Source organism: Epinephelus fuscoguttatus, linkage group LG21, assembly GCF_011397635.1.
Source record: "Epinephelus fuscoguttatus linkage group LG21, E.fuscoguttatus.final_Chr_v1".
Classification (NCBI taxonomy): domain Eukaryota; kingdom Metazoa; phylum Chordata; class Actinopteri; order Perciformes; family Serranidae; genus Epinephelus; species Epinephelus fuscoguttatus.
Window position 1 is genome coordinate 20,489,725 of NC_064772.1, and position 26,767 is coordinate 20,516,491.

General features: G+C 39.9%; 3 protein-coding genes across 12 annotated transcripts in view; 1 reads left to right on the forward strand and 2 right to left on the reverse strand.

The window, feature by feature from the left end:
* LOC125882190 (leukocyte cysteine proteinase inhibitor 1-like) overlaps positions 1-19,989 on the reverse strand; it is a 28,573-nt gene extending 8,584 nt beyond the window's left edge. Inside the window, exons 1-3 of one of the 2 annotated variants that reach the window (XM_049565923.1) lie at positions 19,840-19,984; positions 19,633-19,737; positions 19,218-19,522 (exon numbers count right to left, since the gene is read on the reverse strand). In XM_049565923.1, coding sequence (XP_049421880.1) covers positions 19,385-19,522; positions 19,633-19,737; positions 19,840-19,911 — 315 coding nt within the window. In that variant the 5' untranslated portion in view covers positions 19,912-19,984 and the 3' untranslated portion in view covers positions 19,218-19,384. Of the gene's footprint in view, positions 1-19,217; positions 19,523-19,632; positions 19,738-19,839 lie in introns of those variants that run through there. The other variant, XM_049565922.1, reaches the window with a different exon arrangement.
* Positions 19,990-20,763: 774 nt separating this feature from the next.
* Positions 20,764-26,767, forward strand: part of LOC125882186 (cystatin-B-like) — a 44,313-nt gene continuing 38,309 nt past the window's right edge. The window contains exons 1-3 of one of the 8 annotated variants that reach the window (XM_049565904.1): positions 20,779-20,980; positions 21,083-21,181; positions 23,446-23,725. In XM_049565904.1, coding sequence (XP_049421861.1) covers positions 20,909-20,980; positions 21,083-21,181; positions 23,446-23,616 — 342 coding nt within the window. In that variant the 5' untranslated portion in view covers positions 20,779-20,908 and the 3' untranslated portion in view covers positions 23,617-23,725. Of the gene's footprint in view, positions 20,981-21,082; positions 21,182-22,833; positions 23,080-23,445; positions 23,726-26,767 lie in introns of those variants that run through there. The other 7 variants (XM_049565908.1, XM_049565900.1, XM_049565914.1 and 4 more) reach the window with 7 other exon arrangements.
* LOC125882192 (cystatin-A-like) overlaps positions 26,270-26,767 on the reverse strand; it is a 222,070-nt gene continuing 221,572 nt past the window's right edge. For both annotated transcript variants that reach the window (XM_049565928.1, XM_049565927.1), the window contains exon 3: positions 26,270-26,599. In XM_049565928.1, coding sequence (XP_049421885.1) covers positions 26,468-26,599 — 132 coding nt within the window. In that variant the 3' untranslated portion in view covers positions 26,270-26,467. The remainder of the gene's footprint in view (positions 26,600-26,767) is intronic.

Genomic DNA, 26,767 nt, shown 5'->3' on the forward strand with positions numbered 1-26,767 from the left:
GGGCAATCCACCACAGAGAACAGGTATGTCTCTGGGGGGAGCAGCAGATATATGGTCTAAAAGTGCAAAAAGTGCAAAAGGTCTAATAGTGTCCACCATTCAGCAGCATTACTGCATCTTGGAAAAAGCTGTTCTTCAGCCTGGTTGTCCTTGCCTGGATGCTACGCAGCCGCCTGCCTGAGGGGAGAGGGTCAAACAGTCCATGTGCGGGGTGGGTAGAGTCCCTCATGATGGCACTTGCTCTGTCCTTGCATATGATGGTGTAGATGGATGACAGAGGTGGCAAGCTGCAGCCAATGATCCTCTGTGCAGAGGTGACCACCCGCTGTAGTGCCTGCTTCTCTGCCACTGTGCAGCTGCAGTACCACACGGTGATGCAGGAAGTGAGGATGCTCTCTACCACACACCTGTAGAAGGACTTGAGGATGTCTGTCTTCAAGCCTGCCCTTTTCAATTTCCTCAGGAAATATAGGCGTTGATGGGCCTTCTTAATAATGTTGGTGGAGTTATCCTGCCAGGTGAGGCTGTTGGAGAGGTGCACTCCCAGGTGTGTGCATACATTGTACCATAGGCAGGGTTGCCTCTCTTTATTATTTTATTATTATTATTTTGTAGATTTCAAGCACTTTTCTTTTTTTGAAGTGTATTTTTATTTATGTTTTTGTGTTCTATTTTATTTATGTTCTGCTTTTGTGGTTACGGCGGCAGAACGGGGCCCGGCTGACCTGCCTGCCTGTCTGCCTGCCTCACACACCTCCAGCCCTGGCCGACCGCACCAAACCCAGGCCCGTGGGAGAAGAGGGCCCGGGAGCTGCCAGCCCTCCCTCTTCCCTCTAACGTTATACATACTGTATAAGGTTTTATACACAATAATAGATGGATTAGCAACCGTTTTACTTCTGACGATAAATAGTTTCCATCCTAGACTTGTATGGCTTTTTAAATTGTTTTATTTATGGTGTAAAAAAAAAAGAGAGAAGACGATACCACGATATACCGTCACTGCATCCCCCCAAAATAATACCATGATATTGATTTTAGGCCATACCACCCAGCCCTAGTGTACAGCACAAAATATTCTGTGTGTGTGTGTGTGTGTGTGTGTGTGTGTGTGTGTGTGTGTGTGTATGCGCGTGTGTGCGAGCACACAGAGAGAGAGAGAGAGAGAGAGAGAGAAAGAGAGAGAGAGAGAGCTTTTGGCATCAGAATATTTTTGTAGTTAGCCTAATTCTCTAGTTTTGTTGCAGTGCATTGTTGCTGTAATCTGGTACTATATCTCGGTGTGATGATACTGTTACTGCGTTAACAGTGCGTTAGCCGTCCCACCCAATTTCACCACGAGCCGTTACTGTACATACAGTACAGGCCAAAAGTTTGGACACACCTTCTCATTCAATGCGTTTTCTTTATTTTCATGACTATTTACATTGTAGATTCTCACTGAAGGCATCAAAACTATGAATGAACACATGTGGAGTTATGTACTTAGCAAAAAAAGGTGAAATAACTGAAAATATGTTTTATATTCTAGTTTCTTCAAAATAGCCACCCTTTGCTCTGATTACTGCTTTGCACACTCTTGGCATTCTCTCCATGAGCTTCAAGAGGTAGTCACCTGAAATGGTTTTCCAACAGTCTTGAAGGAGTTCCCAGAGGTGTTTAGCACTTGTTGGCCCCTTTGCCTTCACTCTGCGGTCCAGCTCACCCCAAACCATCTCGATTGGGTTCAGGTCCGGTGACTGTGGAGGCCAGGTCATCTGCCGCAGCACTCCATCACTCTCCTTCTTGGTCAAATAGCCCTTACACAGCCTGGAGGTGTGTTTGGGGTCATTGTCCTGTTGAAAAATAAATGATGGTCCAACTAAACGCAAACCGGATGGGATGGCATGTCGCTGCAGGATGCTGTGGTAGCCATGCTGGTTCAGTGTGCCTTCAATTTTGAATAAATCCCCAACAGTGTCACCAGCAACACACCCCCACACCATCACACCTCCTCCTCCATGCTTCACAGTGGGAACCAGGCATGTGGAATCCATCCGTTCACCTTTTCTGCGTCTCACAAAGACACGGCGGTTGGAACCAAAGATCTCAAATTTGGACTCATCAGACCAAAGCACAGATTTCCACTGGTCTAATGTCCATTCCTTGTGTTTCTTGGCCCAAACAAATCTCTTCTGCTTGTTGCCTCTCCTTAGCAGTGGTTTCCTAGCAGCTATTTGACCATGAAGGCCTGATTGGCGCAGTCTCCTCTTAACAGTTGTTCTAGAGATGGGTCTGCTGCTAGAACTCTGTGTGGCATTCATCTGGTCTCTGATCTGAGCTGCTGTTAACTTGCGATTTCTGAGGCTGGTGACTCGGATGAACTTATCCTCAGAAGCAGAGGTGACTCTTGGTCTTCCTTTCCTGGGTCGGTCCTCATGTGTGCCAGTTTCGTTGTAGCGCTTGATGGTTTTTGCGACTCCACTTGGGGACACATTTAAAGTTTTTGCAATTTTCCGGACTGACTGACCTTCATTTCTTAAAGTAATGATGGCCACTCGTTTTTCTTTAGTTAGCTGATTGGTTCTTGCCATAATATGAATTTTAACAGTTGTCCAATAGGGCTGTCGGCTGTGTATTAACCTGACTTCTGCACAACACAACTGATGGTCCCAACCCCATTGATAAAGCAAGAAATTCCACTAATTAACCCTGATAAGGCACACCTGTGAAGTGGAAACCATTTCAGGTGACTACCTCTTGAAGCTCATGGAGAGAATGCCAAGAGTGTGCAAAGCAGTAATCAGAGCAAAGGGTGGCTATTTTGAAGAAACTAGAATATAAAACATGTTTTCAGTTATTTCACCTTTTTTTGCTAAGTACATAACTCCACATGTGTTCATTCATAGTTTTGATGCCTTCAGTGAGAATCTACAATGTAAATAGTCATGAAAATAAAGAAAACGCATTGAATGAGAAGGTGTGTCCAAACTTTTTAGTTTTCTTAAATTGCATCTCGCAGCAGCATTTAATGGCCATATTTGCCCATTAAGTCTTAATGGGGACAATTACTAAATTCTGTTTGCACACTTTAGGGTCATAACTCAGTTGCTGCATAAAACATTCAGTGTCAACACTAGATCTGTTTCACCAAATTTTTGATCAAACATCACCAAAATATGTGAAAATACACCTGAAACCAACCGTGGTGTGTGATTTTTGTCAGAACGTTATCACCAACATTTTCACTGTTGTCAGCGTTTTAAGTTTAATTCGACAAAAATGCCAGAGCTTTACCCGTGAGGTCATTGCCTCAACTTGTGAGAAGGTGTATGAACAACCATGTCTCCCCATTCACAAAGTCAGTAAGTCATTCTGTCTGCAGATAAAAAGGTACTGGCTTTGAATCCCCAGCAGGCCAAGTCATTTATGCATGTGGTATGTTTTCAAGTGCTCACTGAGGTCATGTCAAGTCAGAGATTGCACTCTGCTTGGACCCCGTCATTGCTGCTGTAAACTATACGCAGTACAGTTTATTCTCTCTTACAAACCAACATGTGGCCCAAAGAGTTAATTCAGTGTCAATTAACCAACTCTGTAATTTGTCACCTGGTAATGAATTTAAGTCCAGATGCTGTTAAGAGTGTTGTTTGTTTACTGGCATTTACTGACCCAGTGTAACTTCTGTATTATTTAGTCAAACTCCTCACCACTCCTTTCAAGGTCACTGAAAGATTCCCACAGCAACACAACAAAATAGTTTCAGGTACAGGCCTGTCCTTGAGATTGATATGAGATTACTGAGCAGAACATTTCCAAATCACTGTTCGTTAATCACTGTCAGTTAAGAACTTGAACTGTAATTCTTTGGAAATAGCTGGCACTGTCACAATGCTTGACAAACAACCACCCACACCACAGATCGTGGGAAACATTATCAGTTCAAATCTCAACTTTTTTTTGTTTAGTTTTCATTTTGTTGTAGAGTCTCACAAAAACTTCCTCACTTCTGAGATTTAAAGCAACGTCTTTAGGCTGTTTTCCAATGTTCCTTCAATAAGAATAGTACAAGTGTGAAGAGAGAAGTACTTTTACAAGAGTAAAGTATTCCAGTACTTACTTCTTTCCTGAGTTTAAGCTCCTAAAACTAAGAGAAATGGGCTTCGACTGTCTTCAATCACCAAGCAACACAATGATTTTGACTGCCCTTACCCTCCGTTATTACCACTGAGAGGCCCACCTGTACTGTGGATGTTTACACTTAGTGAATCAAACAGAAGTGTTCATGGCTGAGCCCAATAGCAAGTTTGTCCTGTTTTTTTTAAACCATGATTTTTTTTTTCTACCAATTTAAAACACTCACCACTGTATCCTATGAAGCATTAGAAGCTGTGAGATTTTATTGCTGTTTGACAGGTTACTGTGTGGATTGCTGTCATGCAGGGCCCCTGGTTTCATGGTGGTTCACTGGAAATAAAATCAGTAACATCAGGTTGGATGTGGTGATCCTGGTGTGGATGTGTTATGAATATTTCACCTACTTTGGTCAGTGAGAGGTTATTAATAATGAGTTGTACCCTCATGCTATTGTTTTTAATCAGGGACCATGTTTAACAATAGAAAACTATATAAAAACACCTGTTTATGAACTCTCACACAGCTCCATCCATTTATTCATTCATTTTCATCTGTTTATCCTGGGCAGGGTCATGGGGGCAGCAGGGTGAGCAAAGTGGTGAGCTTCAGATGCCTCTCCCCCCAGCAATGTTTTCCAGCTCCTCCTGGGAGATCCTGAGGCATTCTCAGGCCAGATGAGATATATGAGATGAGATGAGATGAGATGACATGTTAGAACCACATCAACTGGTGCCTTTTGACACAAAGGAGCAGCGGCTCTACTCTGAATTCCTTACTTTATCTGGAAGGCTGATTCCAGCCATCCTACGGGGGAAACTCATTTCAGCCGATTGTATCCATGATCTCATTCTCTTGGTCACTACCCAAAGTTCTTGGGGCATTCAGTAACTCTCTCCCAACCCAGAGGGGGCAATCCACCACAGAGAACAGGTATGTCTCTGGGGGGAGCAGCAGATATATGGTCTAAAAGTGCAAAAAGTGCAAAAGGTCTAATAGTGTCCACCATTCAGCAGCATTACTGCATCTTGGAAAAAGCTGTTCTTCAGCCTGGTTGTCCTTGCCTGGATGCTACGCAGCCGCCTGCCTGAGGGGAGAGGGTCAAACAGTCCATGTGCGGGGTGGGTAGAGTCCCTCATGATGGCACTTGCTCTGTCCTTGCATATGATGGTGTAGATGGATGACAGAGGTGGCAAGCTGCAGCCAATGATCCTCTGTGCAGAGGTGACCACCCGCTGTAGTGCCTGCTTCTCTGCCACTGTGCAGCTGCAGTACCACACGGTGATGCAGGAAGTGAGGATGCTCTCCACCACACACCTGTAGAAGGACTTGAGGATGTCTGTCTTCAAGCCTGCCCTTTTCAATTTCCTCAGGAAATATAGGCGTTGATGGGCCTTCTTAATAATGTTGGTGGAGTTATCCTGCCAGGTGAGGCTGTTGGAGAGGTGCACTCCCAGGTGTGTGCATACATTGTACCATAGGCAGGGTTGCCTCTCTTTATTATTTTATTATTATTATTTTGTAGATTTCAAGCACTTTTCTTTTTTTGAAGTGTATTTTTATTTATGTATTTGTATTTACAGACAAGAAGGAAAAAGGCAGAGACAAACAGTGAAAAAGTCAATTACTGTTAATGTGTTAGTGTTACATGTTGTGCATTGCATTTCAAATGGAAGTCCAAAAAATAAGTCCAAGGTCCTTTTTTGGTGTTTTTGGTACTCACTATAGGGGGCTGGTTTACTCCAGTAACATACATACTGTTTATGCGTATGTTGAGGAGCTGCTGTATCAAAATGAGTTGTCTTCCCCCAGAAATTAGGGTTACGATATGTTTCTTTTATGATTGTCTGTCTCTTTTGCTGTGGCTCAGCATTTAAATAACGTTTATAAGATTTGATGGTTTAGTCACAGACTTTCCCAAAAAAGTGTTCTGCTTTTCTTTCACAAATGTGGGAATGAAATTGAGTTAAAATGTACAAAACAGTGAAACTTATCTTGCCTGGCCGGGCAACTCTCTGGGTGCTCAGCACCCCTAAACCTCTGATCCTAGAATCGCCCCTGTCTCGGTGTTTATATTCTGGGTCACTTTTTGGCATCAAAACAACGTTTTTGATAACAACGTTTGATAGCAAATGTTTAATAACAACTAACATTAATTACAGACGTGGTGACGTTTGCTAGCGATATGTTTTTGCATTAATGAATTAACTTAGTTAACTTACAGTTTGAGATATGTTGTTTGCTGCAGAGCATAGTAATTTATGTGAGTAAATAAACATATTCCTTTTACATCAACTCCCTATTATGCTCATAAGTTATATGAAACTTCCCCAGGAGCACTGTTAAAGTATTTTGGAGGAGACACTGACTCAGCCCAGGGGCTGTCCACCTCCTCAGGCTCAGCCAAGGCTAATGAATCAGGTGAGGGAAAAACTGTCACCATATATATTTAATTTCTAGTCAAATTATCTCATTAAAATATAAGATATAATTATATGACAAGGGACATGTTTTTCATCTTAGGTCCATCTCCATCCTCTGATCCATCCACTGTGCCCACTGTCTCCTCTGTGTCTGCTGCAACCTCAGCTCTACTTGGTACATTAACAACAAAACAGCCTTTGTAATTGCTCAGTGTACTGCAGAACATTCTGAGATGAATCATTTTTAATATAAGATATAATCATATGAAAAGGGACATGTGTTTAGACAAATGCATATTATTTCAAAACTTCTCAAGCAATTTTCAGTTGTTCCACTGGCAGATTGTTTTCGTATTACAAGCTATAGCTGTACTATTTTACTTAGTAATAAGCAGCATAATTTTCAAGTGTAATATAACATCTAACATGACTAGCTTTTGTTGTTGTTTCTCATCTTAGGTCCATCTCCATCCTTTGCTCCATCCACTGTGCCCACTGTCCCCTCTGTGTTGCAGTATATTTAAAAGAAGAAATAATAAAGCAGATTGTGTTTACAGTAAATGACTGGTTTATTTTGTTACTTTTAGTTGGCCTAGATGACATTCGGTATCCCACTTAGTACTATATCACTTTGAATACTAAGTGTAAATCAACCCCAGGCTGCTCTTGCGGCTGAATTTGCTACCATTTCAGATTAAAAACCATAAATGGGTAAAATATGCCAGGCTGCTCTTTGAGGTTTTATGTATTCTCTGTGTGGCCAGTAGGGGGAGTTGCTGACTTTGCCAAATATTAATTGAAAGATTTTTCAGCAAGTTTGCAAATCTGTTGTCTGCTTCCCTGGCCTTAATCACTGTGGATTACAATCTAACTACAACAAAAAGTTTTCACATCTAGTTTTACAAGTGATGACAGAGTAGAACATGAAATGACTTACAGTAGGTGTGTGAATGATCAATAATCAGTATTATTGGCAGTAATAGAGGGCCCCAAAATCAAATTTTCCTTAGGGCCCCATGGAGCCTTGGACCGGCCCTGCTTCCAGGTTCACATCACCATCCACTGTTACTGCATCTTTGAACATCTGCCAGTCTGTGGTTTCGAAACAGTCCTGGAGCATAGCGACAGCCTCGTTTGGCCACACTGTGATGGTCTTCTGGGTGGCTTTCTTGCTCTGTAACACAGGGCAGTATGCAGGGGCCAGCATAATGGAGATGTGATCCGATGAGCCAAGGTGGGGGCGGGGAAATTCTCTGTATGTCTTACGTCTATTTGTATACACTTTGTCAAGTGTATTGTTGCCCCGAGTGGCAATAGTGAGGTGTTGATGGAATGTTGGGAGTGTGTCATGCAGATTGCCGTGATTAAAGTCACCCACAACCATGTACGCAACCACGGGTGACCTGAGCCAATTCCTCTCCAAATGAAGAGTGTGTTTCAGCTGCAGATGTCTCACATCTCTCAGCTTAGTGGTGTTTGGAGCCCTCCTGTGTTACAAACAGGATTTACTTTGGTCTGATCCTCTCTGATCTGAGCTGTTTGATGAGTGTCGGGTTTTTAACTGTCTTTTTCTTTCTCTCTTCATGCAGCTGTCCCACCACCTCAGATGTCTGGAACAGGACTTGATCGCCAGATGTTGCTTGGTGGGCCTCCATAATATGTTTACTGAAAATAGTGTGGTATTGTGATATTCATGGACAGGATCTCATGATGCAGGCATGGGGAGGGAGGGGTTTGGTTTGGGGATGTCAGGATTGCATCTGCTCTTTGCAGATGATGTGACCTCCAACAGGCAATGGGGTGGTTTGCAGTTGAGTGTGGAGTGGTCAGGATGAGAGTCAGCACATCTAAGTCTGAGGCCATGCACCCTAAAATCCAATCTTATAATTTAAGTAGTCCTATAAATTAAAAAAAAAAAAATACTGAGGCAGGAGCCTGGTAATGTTAAACAAGTAATACTTAAGAAAAAAATACACTAAAAAGCTAACAAGCAAAAGCTCATGCTGGCTGCTTGATTCTCTAGGTATATACTACATTTATATATTTATTATTCCACTGAGAATTGAGTACTGTATTTCATTCAGCATGTACATGATGAATGACAAATAAAGCAACCTTGAACCTCGAAAGCACAAAAACAAAACATTTTTTCACTTTTATTTGACATTTATTTCACTTTACTTCACAGAAACGGTGTCCCAGTTACTAATCTACCAAACTCACTGTGGACAGATTTCATAGGGACTGTTTCTTCAGCAGAAAGTGAAAACTGATCACAGCCACAGCGAGGTCTGTGGATTATCCAGAAGAACTAGGACATCATTGCTTTAAAGACACACAATTTTACACATTAAGTTAAATCAAGTTCAGTTTACTCGTCATGGGAAATACTACTCAGCCTGTGAAAACAGCTGTATCATTTCTTCTGTAGCTGTAAACATTCACTTTAAAGATGATGATGATGCATTTTAAGTGAGTGTTAATTCCCTCAGTTTACCCAGAGGACCTCTACTCTGCAGGGAGAAGAAGCAATGTTTTACCTGGCTGGTTGTCATTGCCCTCCCTTGGTCATATAAACTGCTGTTATGGATTTCAGTTTCACTGCTTCACCGATGACATTCAGCTCCACATCTCCACCAAAGCCATCACTCCTGCCACTCACTCTACCCTCACATGAAAGTCACCTATCAACCACAGTGTGATCTGATCTCCTGAGCATTAGGGGCCTTTCTCAAAATAAAGGCTCGAGATGGTCAGACTGTGTTTATAGAATCAAATAACGAATTAAAACCAACTTATCAGGGGAAATGGACACTTGAACATACATTAGCGTGATAATATTGGTAATTGGTGTGATGTGTGTAAAACCCACTCCACGCCTTCTCTCCTCCCTCTTTCCGACTTGCGCAGGTAGGAGGGACGGAGGTGGGAAAGAGGAGTAGCTGCGCAAAATCTGCCTGGCCACACCCAGTTGGCGAAGTGCAGGTGCGCTGCGCCTCCCCCTCGCCCGGTCTGAGAAACTAGAGCCCAATGAGTCATTACAGACACCGCTAACGGGGCTAACAGCTAACGGTTAGCTAGTTATTTACAAAACGTGCACACAGAAATAGTAGTTTGTTCAGTCATTGTGTTTATAGACTTTATAAACATCAGATTAGTCTAAACGGTGATACAGTGACGTGAAAAATGTGAGATATTCATATATATGTAGCTAAAGTCTGCTGGTTTTCTACCCGGAAGTATTTGTTAACAACAAGGCGATTCCCTCCGAAGGGACACCAACAACTCAAAGTACACGTCAAATAAAAATTCTCCAAACATGTTTCTTGTTATTTTAGGTAGTTATTATCATGCTAATGTATGTTCAAGTGTTCATTTCCCCCGATAAGTTGGTTTTAATTCATTATTTGATTCTATAAACACAGTCTGACCATCTCAAGCTTTTATTTTGGTACTTCCGGTGACCGGCAGTGTGAATTTGCATATTAGCTAAATATTTAGTTTCACCCAGAACATTTAGATTTAACATTTAACATTTAGATTTAGCATTTAGATTTAGATTTATATTTAGCATTTAGATTTAACATTTCGATTTAAATTTAGATTTAGATTTATATTTAGCATTTAGATTTAACATTTAGATTTAGGGTTAGATTTAATATTTAGACTTAACATTTAACATTTAGATGCCACATTTAATATTTAGATTTAACTATTTAATATATTTCTAAGTTAACAAATATTGCTGTAAATGTGGTAAAAGGTGACGCTAAAAAATTCACAACACTTTTTTAAACATTGTTTGAAGCTAAATGTGGCAAAATGTTGACGTTATTTTCAGCGTGAGCCACTTTACAAACGGCACCCCATTGAAAACAGCCTAAAAACATTGCTTTAAATCTCAGAGGAGAGGAAGTTTGTGAGACTCTACAAAAAAAAAAGTTGAGATTTGAACTGACAATGTTTCCCACGATCTGTGGTGTGGGTGCTTGTTTGTCAAGCATTGTGAGAGTGCCAGCTATACTTACAAGGAATTACAATACAAGTACTGAACGAACAGTGATTAACGAACTGTGATTTTGAATCTGGAATCTCATCAGTCTCAAAGACAGGCCTGTACCTGTTGATGTGGGAATCTTTCAGTGACCTTTAAGAGAGTTTCAGAATAAACAATATAGAATTCACACTTTGTCAGTAAATGACAGAAAACATACAGCATTCTCACAGCTGGTCTGTTGACACAAAATTAGATCTTTGAGCAACATGTTGGTTTGTAAGACTGGTTTGTACAGATTCTTATCTGAACGTAGGACCATCAGGGTGTTTTCACATATAGTCCTTTTAAATGAACCGAACTCAGTCTTCTTAAAGTGCACCAAAAGTGGACCAACAGAAAAGGTACTTGGTTCTGTTTCTGGTTAACTGCAGCTCTGATGGGGACTCAGTCCTCTTTCTGTTCACACTATAGCCCATATATGATATATATTGACATAGTTTTGTTTGTACTTTGACGTGGCACTGCAGTGCGGTTATGAAGCCCCTCGCTTTCAGATGAACTTAAATAAGGAACACCTTAGTGTTTCTGTGCTGTAGACTGTATCTGTTTGATGTATTCTACCTTCCACATCTGGAGACGTGCAGTATCTTCTGTGGACCAAACTGCTCCTCATCTTGTGTCCTTGCAAGCGTGACAGGCCGACATGGTTTTAGATGACAAAGCAATACATCACATTTCTTCACCACAATCGTGTGTGGGCTGTGGCTACACCTGTACTGTAGCTCCACCCACAACATCAGGTATTAGATCCACCTTCCAGTCTGACTCCAGGGGTGGTTACACAGTATAAATATATGTGATAACCAGCTGAAAATAAACACTTGAGACACGTAGAAGCAGACAGTCGACTTCTCTGTTAACTTCAACAGACCTTTTGACAATGGCTACGGCTATGGGAAAATGGAGTGAGACAAAGGACGCCACTGAGGGAACTCAGACAATTTGTGATCAGGTGAGCTTCAGTCTACCTTTATTCTTCACAACCTCCACACACAACTCTCTGGTCTGTATTTCAGTCTGGATTTACATCATATTTTATTCCATTCACACACAGGTGAAGGACCAAGTGGAGAAACAGACAGGCAAGTGCTACAGGGTATACACAGCAGTGAAATACAGAGATCTGGATCAGTGTGCAGGAACCATATACCTTATCAAGGTACATAATATTGTGATATTTCAAAAAAAAAAAAAAAAAAGTTTGATGGCCTCAGATGTGTCTTTGCATAATATTCATGTTGAATTAATTGTGACATCCAGTTGAACCTAATGTCATGTTAAAGTCATGACAGGACAGTAAACACCAGTTAAACACCCCTGATGGTAGAAGATCTTCGCTGTTCAGCAACACAAGATCCAGATGAATGCATTTGTTTAGATGCACAATTTTCCTCTCTTTTTTGTGCAGGTTCATGTTGGAGAGGACTACAATCATCTGATGATCGTCCAAAGAACTGGCGAGTTCTTTGGACGACCATCTCCTCCATCACTGCGTGGTGTAGAGCAGCACAAAACCAAAGACGACCCCCTCGTACCTTTTAAAATCTGATCACACAACCTGTTTCAACACTTACAGGCTGCAGACTCATGTTAAAATGCTCCGCTTCTTTATTCTGAAATGATTTGACACTGATTTTAAATGTATTAACACAGAAAGATAAATATATTTGGTGTTGGGAAGCAGCAGGTAAATGCACTGCCTTCTAAAGAAATTAGAAAAGATTGAAACATTAAAAAATCTCTGTATTTCTCGTGGTTCTTATGTGCAGCATTTGCTTTTCTTTGTGAAGTCTAATTTCTAGAATTGTCATCTTGGCTGGAAGAAATGGTTCCAAATATATTGTAAATTAGGTAAATAAATCCCAGTAGTTCACACAAACCTTACCACAGACACAATGTTTCCCATTTTAAGAAAAAAGCACATGGTGACCATGTTACAGCTGCAGAAAAGGCTTGGATAAAAATGTTTCTAGACAAGAAGGAAGTCAAACAAATCAAATCATTACTGTTAGATTCTGTGCCAGCTCAATAACTGCTCCATGATCTTGATTATTTGATGGTCATATGATAACACCATCCTGTCTGAAGCTGTTTCAATCTGCTTTATATTATAGGTGTGGAAAATCAGAGGATCCACTCTGACATCATATCTTACACAGATTTGTGTAATAGGGATACAACTCAGTGTTATTAACCTCTTCTACGGTCATGGAGTCTTTACAAACTCATGCTGTGCAGTTAAACATGATTCAAACCAACAGAACTTTATTTAAACTTCCAGTGGAGATCCCAGAGTTTCTAAATTTGTCAGGCTGAATTTGGGAAAATGTGTACAAAATCATGCACAGGACATTTAAAACTTGTTCAATTGTTTGAATGTTGCAGCCGGAGGCCTCTTCCCCAGTCACTGAATAATATAATCAATAATATTGTTCATAAACACAATATAGAAATGTCAAATATACGCCTACTGATTCATAAACAATCTGAACACTAGTTTATCATTTTAAGCCATAATAATATTATATAATATTACAACATCTGTGATGCAGTTTAGTAACTTACAATGAGCTGAAAATACTGCACTGATTAAAACACCACATTGTACCCTCTAGTTTAAATTATCACTTTAAAATATTCATATAGTAACGTGATTTTGCTCTGCTGTATTTACACCTCATTATATAATAACATGCCTTTTGTGTCTACTCAACAGTGAGTTTATGATATTTTTGTACAGGTGTGAACAGGTGTGTGTGCCTCAGGTGCTGCTGCATAAAAGTGTCTGTGCCTTCTCTGCGAACTACTTTCCCTGGGGAAAAAGCAAACATCTGAAGCGACACCATGATGTCACCAGAATAGAGCGGTGCAGGGAAAAGGCAGATGCATGACCCATTGCATGATATTAAATCTATTTGATTATAGTGGCTGGTTGTTTGCCAAGCATTGTCAGAGCGCCAGCTGCTTCCAAGAAATTGCACTGAAATTAATTAACGACAGAGATTCAGCATCAAACAGACCTGCGCCTGAAACCATCTTGTCCTGACGTTCTGGGAATCTTTCAGTGAACTTGTTGAAGACTTTCAGAGTCAACAATTTAGAAGCTACACTGTGACAGTAAATGACAGTAAACATACAACATTCTCACAGCTGGTCTGTTGACACAAAATTAAATCTTAAAGCAACATGTTGGTTTGTAAGACTGAAAAAAATGGGAATTAAAACCTGATGTGACAGATTCTTATCTGTATGTAAGACTTTTAAGACTTGATGGGCAAATATGGCTGATAAATGCTGCTGCAAGATGCTACTTAATGAAGTTTCACTAATAATTTCTTTCAACTCAAAAAGTTTCAGCTGTTAACAAACCTGCTGCAATCATCTATTGCTCTTACAATGGCCACTTTGTCCTGCATTTATTCTACTATTACTGAATAAGAAATGAGTGATACTGACAAAGCAATACATCACATTTCTTCACCACAATCATGTGTGGGCTGTGGCTGCACCTGTACTGTAGCCCCACCCACAACTCAGGTATTGGATCCACCTTCCAGTCTGAGTCCAGGGGTGGTTACACAGTATAAATATATGTGATGACCAGCTGAAAATAAACACTTGAGACACGTAGAAGCAGACAGTCAACTCCTCTGTTAACTTCAACAGACCTTTTGACAATGGCCAACAATCAGAATCAGAATCAGAATCAAAATGCCTTTATTGTCAATGCAAAAAGAATTTACAACGAAACTGAAAGTGCTACACTTATTTCAGTGATTTGGTAAAAAAAAAAGAAACAAAAAGAAACAACAACAGGAGCATCCACACAGACATTCAATTTAAAATAAATTAAGGAATATATGTTTAAAAGCAGTGATGCCCTCAGAGAGGAATAAAAATGTTATTATTGCACCCCAAAAACGAGCATATGCACTTCAGCTCATTTCATTTGCGCTGGTTGATGAGCCTGATGGCCCAGGGGTAGAAACTGTTTTTGAGCCTGTTAGTCCGAGATTTTAGGCTTCTGTACCTCCTGCCAGAGGGCAGAAGAGTAAACAGTCTGTGGCCAGGGTGTGTGCAGTCCTTTAAAATCTTGTTGGCTCTGCGGAGGCAGCGGGAGGTAGAGATGTCCTCCAGGATGGGCAGAGTGCAGCCAACGGTTTTCTGCCATCTTAATTACCCTCTGTAGAGCTTTTTTCCCCGCTGCCGAACAGCCACAGCACCATAGCGCGATGCATTGCGCCAATACACTCTCGATGGTAGAGCGGTAGAAAGCGACCAGCAGCTGTTGGTTGAGGCCATTCCTGCGCAGCAGTCTCAGGAAGTGCATCCGCTGCTGGGCCTTCTTCACTTGGCCTGTGGTGTTGGCTGACCAGGTGAGATCCTCTGAGATCTGTACCCCCAGGAATTTGAAGGTGGAGACCGTCTCTACCCTGACCCCACTGATGTGAAGGGGGGCCGGCTCTGCTCCATGCCTCCTAAAGTCCATAATCAGTTCTTTCAAGCCCAGAGGATGGAGTGAGACAGTGGACGCCACTGAGGAAACTCAGAAGATTTGTGATGAGGTGAGCTTCAATCTACCTTTATTCTTCACAACCTCCACACACAACTCTCTGGTCTGTATTTCTGTCTGGATTTACATCATGTTTTATCATTCATTCACACACACAGGTGAAGGGCCAAGTGGAGAAACAGACAGGTGAGAACTACAGGGTATACACAGCAGCTGAATACAGGACTCAGCATGTGAAACTTCCTCATCAAGGTAAATACTTAAAATCAAAGTCATGACAGGACAGTAAACACCAGTTAAACATCCTTGATGATAGAAGATCTTCACTGTTCAGTATCACAAGATCCAGAGAATAGAGAATATGTTTGTTTAGACTCGCAATTTTCCTCTCTTTTGATAAATGAAGGCATGCACTGCACCTGCAATTTACTGTTTTTCACCCTCAGTTGAAATTTGAAATATAGAGGCACTATTTTGGTTCGTGTATGTTCAGCAGCGCAATGTGCAAAAGGATGTGGTGAAAGGTGAATATATCCTACATCGGCAGGTGTGGTAATTATGAAATACTCCCTCAGTCAGTAAATCACATCACTGGTCTCATGGCTCTGAAACTGTGGGGTGCCATTTGTGAAGTGGCTCGCACTGAAATTAACAGCAACATTTTTGTCACATTTAGCCTCAAGCAACATTTAAAAAAGTGGTGTGAAGTTTTTAAAGTCACTTTTACAGCATTATTTGAAATATGTTAAACATAATGTCACAGTTAAATCTAAATATTAAATGTTAAATCTAAATCTAAATGTTAAATGTTAAATCTAACTATTAAATCTAAATCTAAATGTTTAATTTAAATGTTAAATGTCATATCTATATCACGCTGATGTACGTTCAAGTGTTCATTTTCTCCGATTAGTTTGGTTTTAATTCGTTATTTGATGCTATAAACACAGTCTGACCACCCAGACTTTTATTTTGGCACTTCCGGTGACTGGCAGTGTGCATATATTAGCTAAATATTTAGTTTCACCAAGCACATTTAGATTTAACATTTAACATTTAGATGTAGCACCTAATATGGAACCCTAACCCATATGAAACAGCTGTGCCAATCACAGTTAAACATGTTGACGAGCTCAGAAAAACTCAAAGATTTAAATCCAGCAAATGTCTGAACAAGGTCTGGATGGTGTAGACGATTACAGTGGACTGAAGCTATTTTACCAATAATTCTAATGTATCTCACCTTGTATATGGTCACATGGTTTAATAATGAATGCTACACAGCAGTGTTTAATATGTTTCAAACAGGAGATGCTTTATAAAAAAAAAAATAAAATGAAATAAATTAAAAGATCTGAAAAAAGAAAGAAAGAAAAGTCTCAACAAGCTTTAAGGAAAACATAAAAACACTTTGCATAAAGAAAGACAATTTGTCTCTCAAAATCTTAAACTATTAAATTTATCCAGTAGTTTATTTTTATTATTATTTTTTTTATGGGTTTCACATCAAATCAACGCCTAACATTTGATTTAGGCCTACCTGAACATGTAGATGACTTTGGCCCTCCATACTTAACTCCAGATGTGACATTTATATGTTTTAATAGATCGTATGTAAAGGTACATATACATTCTGTGGTTCTGTAGATTGAATTATGTTAAGTTTTAAGGTTTGGGATTTCATATTTAAATTTCAGATATGTTTATCATACATTAATATAACCATACTTAGATCCATATAACATCAAATACAAGATTTATTGGGTACCCACTGAATTTCCCTGGGACCCACTCAAATGACCTGCTGAGGCTCCTGGAGACTGAAAACCTATTAAATCACTGCTTGTATACATGATCATAACGCTGAGGAAGGCCCACTCAGTCCTGACTATTTTGAGCTGCAGTGATGGAATCAGGGTGTAAAAAAGCAGCACTATCACTGCGGACTAAAATAAACTTTGCATCAGTTAAAATCCTGCTGACATCATGTGTTTAGTGTTGCTATGATTTCTCCATTTGTTAACAGCCATGTGTAGCCAGTGGAAACAGAGCCCTGAAACAATGAAATGACCTGCTATTACCACTGACATAACATTATATACATTACTCTTTTTTATTTATTTATTTTTTTTGTTTTACCTGAGACTCTGGACTTATGTTCATGTCAGGATACTTTTTTCTTTAGTGATGGGATTGGTCAGAGGTCGCGGTTTTGACAGGCTGTGATCCGACGACCATGAACATAACAGAGCAGGTTAGCCATTCAGCATAAGTTACCACGATGATTTTCCTGGTAAAAAGAGAACCAGCCTCGTAAAGACCAGAGCTAACCCTGAAGTTAATTCCTTAACTGCACATCCTGCATCACAAAGCACGTTTAGTGTAAACTCTGATTTAGTTAACCCTGAGATGAGGGAAACTCTGTTTTCTGTTTCAGAAAGAGAGGTAACTTAACCGTTTTAATTACTGAAGTCTTTACCAACACAGAGACCTGTGGTCAGTGAGATTTGAGGATTGTTAAAATAACATTTTTATTTAACCTTTATTTAGCCAGGTTAGTCCCGTTGAGATTAAGAATCTCTTTTTCAAGGGAGACCTGGCCAAGACGGTCAGCAGCAAAAACACAAAGTTGCAGACAGAGACATACAGGGAGAACAAGTACAATTCACAAGCACTAAAATTTGCATAAAGAAAAACTACCAATAAATCAAGACGAGTGTTTCTGGGAGTAATTTGTACAAACAGTCAAGCTAAAAACATCGACATCCCATAGAAACTGCTTCCAAGTCCTTCATTTTAGATTTAAAAACATTTAACGACACGAGCTCCTTCAGTTTTAAATCATTCTGCAACAAATTCCAGGCTGAGGGTGCAGAATACCCAAAAGCCCTTTTCCCAATTTCAGTCCGAGCATGTGAATACTGCCCGGTGTTTTTTTTGCGTGATGAAAACACACAGGTAATATGGAAGCAGACCAAGAATTGCCTTATATATAAAGGTGTACCAATGTAGGAGCCTACGGGTCGCCAGGGGGGGCCATCCTACCCGAGAGCACAACTCACAGTGATGAGTCAGTGCTTTACAATTTGTAATGAACCTTAGGGACGCATGGTAGGCTGAGTCAACCATATGGAGACATTGAGCAGAGGCATGCATGTACAAGAGATCACCATAGTCTAATACAGGTAAAGAAGTTGCAGCAATTCGACACTTTTTTACATTAAAAAAGACATGTGTACAGATGTGAAGCCCTGAGGCGCAGTTCATCTCGAATGAGCCTATTGTCAGACAGAAATTCAGGTCTCTAGGCCCTTTGAGAATTCAGTGCCGTCTTTTTCTGTGTGGTTTGAGAGTGATTTTAAAACCGAAGGAAATATATAAAACAATCTCTGAACACTAGGTCCCCTGCATCTGGGCTGTTCTTAGTGTTTCTGTGCAAGAGTTTATCTTGCCAAATGATCACCTAACAGCAGTCCTTACTGTAATAACAGACAGCGCTACACTCCTCTAGTGTTCAGAGGCCGGCCTATAAATCCATACAGATAAACTAAGAAATGAAATAGCCCTGCAGAATTTTTTGTGTCTCAGAGTGGTCAGAGTAAGATTTGGAAACACTGTGAACCTTTGTGTCGATAAATGTGTTGAACTTTGTGTCTTGTACGTTCCAGAAACAGAAACTTCATCACTTCTGAGATTCAAAGCAGCGTTTTCAGGTTGTGTGGTCACGCTTTAAAATGAATATGCGACATAGTTATGATTTACAGTTTGAAGGTTTTAACAGCCACACAAGCTTTCATCAAGCATCAGTCAGATTTGACTTATTCCACTTTGTCTGGTTTTGAAACTTCCATAAGCAGGCCACTTTAATCCACTGCAGCGATCTGAATCATGACTTCTTGAAAGTTCTGAAAAAAATCTGTATCTCCATGTTAACGTTTTTTTGTAAACCAAAAAAATTTATTTACCTTTTCTAATTTATTTGTAACCATTTCTTCCAGCCAAGCCAACGTCTATTTTAGAAATCAGACTTCACAAAGAAAAGCAAATGCTGCACATAAGAACAACAAGAAATATATAAAGGGTTTTTTTTATGTTTAATCGTTATTATTTCTTTAGAAGGCAGTGCATTTACCTGCTGCGTCCCAACACCAAATATCTTTATCTCTGTGTGTTAATACATTTAAAATCAACGTCAGGTCATTTCAGAATAAAGAAGCAGAGCATTTTAACATGAGACTGCAGCCTGTAAGTGTTTAACTGTTGAAACAGGTTGTGTGATCAGTTGGTGAAAGGTATGAGGGGGGCGTCTTTGGTTCTGTGCTGCTCGACACCACGCAGTGATGGAGGAGATGGGAACTGTGTCCCAGTTACTTGGACGACCATCAGATGAGCATAGTCCTCTCCTCCAACATGAACCTGCACGAAAAAGAGAGAAACATTGGACATCTGAAAAACATATATTCATCTGGATCTTGTGTTGATCTGATGCTTTCAAACATTTTATTTTAAACATATTAAATATTTACCTTGATGAGGTAGTGTTCTCCTCCAATCAGATGCAGATTCCTGTATTTCACTGCTGTGTATACCCCATAGTTCTCACCTGTCTGTTTCTCCACTTGGCCCTTCACCTGTGTGTGAATGGAATAAAACATGATGTAAATCCAGACTGAAATACAGACCAGAGAGTTGTGTGTGGAGGTTGTGAAGAATAAAGGTAGATTGAAACTCACCTGATCACAAATCTTCTGAGTTTCCTCAGTGGCGTCCACTGTCTCACTCCATTCTCCCATACCCGTAGCCATTGTCACAAGGTCTGTTGAAGTTAACAGAGGAGTCGACTGTCTGCTTCTACGTGTCTATCTAAGTGTTTAATTTCAGCTGGTTATCACATATATTAAACTGTGTGACTGCCTCTGGAGCTGGTAGTGGGCTCTGATGACATTTTGGGTGGAGCTGGAGGTGTGGTTAGTGTTGCTCATTCTTTATGAATTATTCCCCAATTCAAGTTCACTCTCTAAAACTGTATGTTTCAAATTGTGTAACTCAGACTCTGAATGTGACTCTGTCAATGATTTATTGTGATTCTGCTACTGCAGCAGGCGGATGTTGTCAGCAAAAAGCTCTTTTCACCCCACTGTCCACTACCTGTTCAGCACCAAACAGCATGTAGACAAAGTTACTGACTATCTGATGAACACTGTGGAACATGGAGCAGCTAATGACAGAGAGACTGTATTTCCTTCAGGAGTAGGTGAGGACCAAAACAGAGCTAAAAAGAGAGTGAATATTGAATTTCTAACCATCAGGTGGCCAGAAACACAACATATCGTTTATGTCTGCTGGATGTGTAAGTAGGCAGCTGTTTGCTAATACTTCAGCCATATTAACTCTGTAAGTAAATGATATGTGCAGGTGAAATGTGCATTTTGGGTCTGAGAGCTTGTTTAATCCCAGAAGAACAAGAAGGTCAGGCTGGTCACTTGCAGGTCATTCAACTTCCTCACTCAGTATGTACATTGTGTAAGGTTGTGTTCACTCCCATATTTTTTTAATGTCATTACTTCAGAAATATGAAGATTAACCAAGAAATCCTCCTCCACATCGCTCGTTAGAATTACTCAACAGTTAGGGAGAGACTATGGTGCACACTGCACCCTCTAAACATGCAATCATGGTGACTAATCAGAGCTATGTGGACACAAATGTTCACAGAGGTTAGTTTGATTTCAAATTGATTCAATAGAGACACGTAGAAGCAGACAGTCGACTCCTCTGTTAACCTCAACGGACCTTGTGACAATGGCTACGGGTATGGGAGAATGGAGTGAAACAAAGGACGCCACTGAGGAAACTCAGAAGATTTGTGATCAGGTGAGCTTCAATCTACCTTTATTCTTCACAACCTCCACACACAACTCTCTGGTCTGTATTTCAGTCTGGATTTACATCATGTTTTATTCCATTCACACACAGGTGAAGGGCCAAGTGGAGAAACAGACAGGCAAGAACTATGGGGTTTACACAGCAGTGAAATACCGTGAGATTGTTGATGAACAAAGCTTCCTTTTCAAGGTAATGATTAATGCGAATTTTTTTTTTTTCATTATTTTTTTTTCTTATTTAAGTATAAATTAAAATTAAATAAAACAACACCAAAAGTGTAGTTATATACAGTGAGGCAGGCAATGTTAAATCAAAATAGTAAACCAAAATTAACCTTTATCGATCCAAGGTTTTTTCTTTTCCTTTCTTTCCCCTTCTCCTTTCTTTTCTTTCCTTATTTCCCTTCCCTCTTCTCTCTCTTCCCTTTCCTTTATCCTTGTTCCATCTCTCTACAAATACAAGTTCAATATTGGGCATCAGATAGTCAACCTAATTTAAAAAAAGAAAAAAGAAAAAAGAAAGGAAGTTTCACAACAGATCATTCAAACCAAAAAACCGTATTAGTTCATGAAGCAAATAAATCATTAAATAAATAAATAAATAAATACATAAGTAGGGCATTTTTTATATTCAACCTTATCCCCCCCCCTTTTTTCTCTTTTTCTTCTCCTCTTTCCCCCTTCTCTTTTCTTTCTTCTTTTTTCTCCTTTCTTCCTTTTTCACTTTGACCCTACAGCTAGAGCAACTAATTTACCAAAATAATAATAATAAATACATAAAAAAAAACTTTAAATAAATAAATGACCACAATACAAAAAAATTCATGAACTTTCTTTGCTTCAACACACCATAAAAAAGAAACATTCACCATTATCATAAATATCAGATCAGAAAAATTCTGAATTTCATAATAGTACATTACTAGGGTATCGTACATCCGACATCAGTTGCATACATAAGTAAACAGAGAGTACATAACAACCTCACACACGGGGGGTAAGAGGAAGGAAAAACAAAATATCATAATTTCATAAAGTTTCTTTCCATAGACAAAACATGTAAACAATGCATACCACCACTATATAAATATAGCAGGAAAGGGTCAGATTGATAAATTAAACAATCTATTCTAGGTTTCCATCTTAAAAACATATCAAACTTTAACTGTATTTTAGCTGTTATTTTTTCCATGGAGTATATATAGTCACAATCTTGTTGTATTGTGGGCGGAAGGGGGTTACTCCAAGACAAGACAACATCTTCCTTGCAATCAGTAGAAGTGTATACAACATTTTTTTTTATTATTTATTATCCACCAGCCCCGCCGGAGTCAAACCTATAATATAAAACCTAGGGTCCAGGGGCAAGTCAATACCTAAGATAGATAATATTTCTGTATGAATGCTTTCCCAATATGATTTCAGTTTTGGATGGATGGATGGATGGATGTTTTGGACGATCTCCAACTTGTTTGCAATCCCTCCAGCACAGATTCGTTGTTCTTTGATAATATATAGTGACAATACCAGGGGTTCTAAAAAGTCTTATTATCATTTTCCAACTAAATTCTTTCCAGGCTGGACTATTGGTGATTTTAATGCGTTCTTTCGCCCACCTCCTCCCAGTCCTCATCTTCAATAATCACATTTAGCACCAACTCCCATTTCAATGTATTCCCTGCTATGAGAGATTGCAGACTTTATACATCTGTGAGACTATTTTTGTATTATCCTTCTCTACAGTGGCATTGATTAATATTGACTCCAGTGGAGATGGTGGTTGTTTAAAAATTGAATTTTTATCATTTTCTCGACTTAAAATTATCCTCTCTTGTCTTGCAGGTTCATGTTGGAGGAGAGGACTACATTCATCTGAGTGTCTTCCAAATACCTCTGCTTGTACACGGTGCGCCGGACCCAAAGGAAATATTGCGCGGTGTCGAGCAGCACAAAACCAAAGACGACCCCCTCGTACCTTTTACAAACTAAAAACACCACCTTGACACAGATATTTGATGTTGGAAAGCTACAAGTTGAATCACTATATTCTAAAGATATAATAAAGATTAAAGCATTAAAAAAAATCAATATGTATTTCTTGTGGTTATATGCAGCATTTGCCTGTCCTTTATAAAGTCTGTTGTCTTGAAGAAATTTTGACAAATAAATTTGAAAAGGTAAATAAATCCCTGTAGTTCACACAAACCTTAATATAAACATATAGATTTTTAACTTTCTTATGTTGTGAGATCTGATCACACAAACCAGGAAACATTTTCTTGACAGGTGTCCTGGAGGAGGAAAATGTTTGTCTTATATGCCTCTGAGATTACTAAATGATGGTGGAACAGAATCTGACCAAATCATGACATACAGCGGAACTAAGTCCTAAGTCAGCAACACAAGATCCAGATGAATATATTTCTTTTGACTTGCAGTTATCCTCTCATGCAGGTTCATGTTGGAGGAGCAGACTATATTCATCTGAGTGTCATCCAGTTCATTTGGCTTCTCCGCTGTGTGCCGCAGGAAGTGGACATACTGAATGGTGTCGAGCAGCACAGAAACAAAGACGCCCCCCCGTACCTTTCACCAACTGATCACACAACCTGTTTCAACAGTTAAACACTTACAGGCTGCAGTCTCATGTTAAAATGCTCTGCTTCTTTATTCTGAAATGATTTGACACTGATTTTAAATGTATTAACACACAGAGATAAAGATATTTGATGTTGGGAAACAGCGGGTTTAATACACTGCCTTCTTATGGATTATTATAGATTAAAGCATTAAAAACCCTTTATATATTTCTTGTTGTTCTTATGTGCAGCATTTGCTTTTCTTTGTGAAGTCTGATTTCTAAAATAGACGTTGGCTTGGCTGGAAGAAATGGTTACAAATAAATTAGAAAAGGTAAATAAATTTCTTTGGTTTACAAAAAAACGTTAACATGGAGATACAGATTTTTTTCAGAACTTTCAAGAAGTCATGATTCAGATCGCTGCAGTGGATTAAAGTGGCCTGCTTATGGAAAGTATTGAATTCATCCAATAAGTTTCAAAACCAGACAAAGTGGAATAAGTCAAATCTGATTGATGCTTGATGAAAGCTTGTGTGGCTGTTAATACCTTCAAACTGTAAATCATAACTATGTCACATATTCATTTTAAAGCGTGACCACACAGCCTGAAAACGCTGCTTTGAATCTCAGAAGTGATGAAGTTTCTGTTTCTGGAACGTACAAGACACAAAGTTCAACACATTTATTGACACAAAGGTTCACAGTGTTTCTAAATCTTACTCTGACCACTCTGAGACACAAAAAATTCTGCAGGGCTATTTCATTTCTTAGTTTATCTGTATGGATTTATAGGCCGGCCTCTGAACACTAGAGGGAGTGTGAGCGCTGTCTGTTATTACAGTAAGGACTGCTGTTAGGTGATCATTTGGCAAGATAAACTCTTGCACAGAAACACTAAGAACAGCCCAGATGCAGGGGACCTAGTGTTCAGAGATTGTTTTATATATTTCTTTAGGTTTTAAAATCACTCTCAAACCACACAGAAAAGGACAGCACTGAATTCTCAAAGGGCCTAGAGACCTGAGTTTCTGTCTGACAATAGGCTCATTTGAGATGAACAGACGGCTGCAGCAGGAGATGGTGACGATTTATTAAGATGTTTCAGTCTCTAATAGTTTTAATTATGATAGAGTGACCTATTAAAATGCTTTACAGGCGATCTGTAATTTATGTTCATGGTTCAATCCCCATTTTACGTGAATTCTCATATACATCAGCATCATATCAGTTTGCTGCTGCAGAGCAGACCTGTCCCCTCAACAACACAGGCTAAATTAATTGTGTCTGAACATAAAGTTAATATTTTCAGAGGAAAAAAATACAAGGCAACAGCTTTCATTAAAGATCAGTCAGATGCAGTCAGGGCTTCACATCTGTACACGTTATTTTAGCAATCCTCAAATCTCACTGACCACAAGTCTCTGTGCTGGTAAAGACTTCAGTAATTAAAATGATTAAAGGGATAGTGCACCCAAAAATGAAAATTCAGCCATTATCTACTCACCCATATGCAGACGGAGGCCCTGGTGAAGTTTTAGAGTGCTCACATCCCTTGTGGAGATCGGCGGGGGGAGCGGCTAGCACACCTAATGGCTGACGGCGCCCCAGACTAATGTCCAAGAACACAAAATTGAATCCACAAAATATCTCCAACAAGTGTGCTGCAGCCGTGACATAAAAAGTTGTTTCGAAAAACGTCATATGAACTCTGTTTTTAGCCTCACTGTAGCCTGTAGCTCTGACTGCTTCTCTGTGCTCCACGCTCACGTGTGTACGCCTGCGCGAGACCAGTGAAAGCATGAGCTTTGCACACCCGTGTTTACATCACGCGACATGTGCACTACAGGGAGAGACAACGTAACCACAGTAGCTAAAAGATAATTTGCACTACGGTCTTTTAGCAAAGGACAGCCCAACATGTCTGAAGACTTTGAAATTGAGGACAGCCAGGCTAGAGCTGTTTAAATAGCGCGCTCTGAATGCAATTTTCCAATAGGAGCAAAGGGGCAGTCAGCTGAGCCATCAGCATTTCTTTGTTGAGCCCTATTTGTTTGAGCCCAAGTATACGGACGGAACTCAGGCTACTGGACGAAGCAGCCGCCGCAGCTCATGACCCTAACCCTCAGCCAGCCGCAGAATACCGGAGTCGAGCACTGGAAACCTGGTGGTGTAGTTGTTTCAAATGCAAAGCAATGCCAACGGATGAGGAAAGTCTTTGCTGCTCAGAATGGGAATTGGCTATGCCTGCACTTGAGAATCTGGACATCAGTACTGACAAGACTGCTGCTCTTCAGAGATCACCGATCACCCTGAGCGCGCACACGTGAGCGTGGAGCACAGAGAAGCAGTCAGAGCTACAGGCTACAGTGAGGCTAAAAGTTCATATGACGTTTTTCGAAACAACTTCTTATGTCGCAGCTGCAGCACACTTGGATCACTACGGATGAGGATATATTCACCTTTCACCACATCCTTTTGCACATTGCGCTGCTGAACATACACGAACCAAAATAGTGCCTCCATATTTCAAATTTCAACTGAGGGTGAAAAACAGTAAACTGCAGGCGCAGTGCATGCTTTCATTTATCATTTTCCTTCTATTTTATTTTGTAACAATTTCTCCCATCCAAGACGACATCTGTTTAGAATCAGACTGTACAAAATAGCAAATGCTGCATATAAGAACCACAAAAAATATATTTTAATGATTTAATCTTTATTATTTTTGTAGAGGGCAGTGCATTTACCTGCTGTTTCCCAACACCAAATATCTTTATCTCAGTGTGTTAATACATTTAAAATCAGCGCCAAATCATTTCAGAATAAAGAAGCAGAGCACTTTAACATGAGACTGCAGCCTGTAGTGTTTAACTGTTGATTTAACAGGCTGTGTGATCAGTTGGTGAAAGGTTCGAGGGGGTCGTCTTTGGTTCTGTGCTGCTCGACACCACGCAGCACAACCTCTTCTACTTTACGTGGAAGTTTGCGATAGATGCTCAGATGATTGTAGTCCTCTCCAACATCAACCTGCAGGAAAAGAGAGGAAAATTGTGCGTCTAAACAAATACATTCATCTGGATCTTGTGTTGCTGAACAGTGAAGATCTTCTACCATCAGGGATGTTTAACTGGTGTTTACTGTCCTGCCATGACTTTAACATGACATTAGGTTCAACTGGATGTCACAATTAATTCA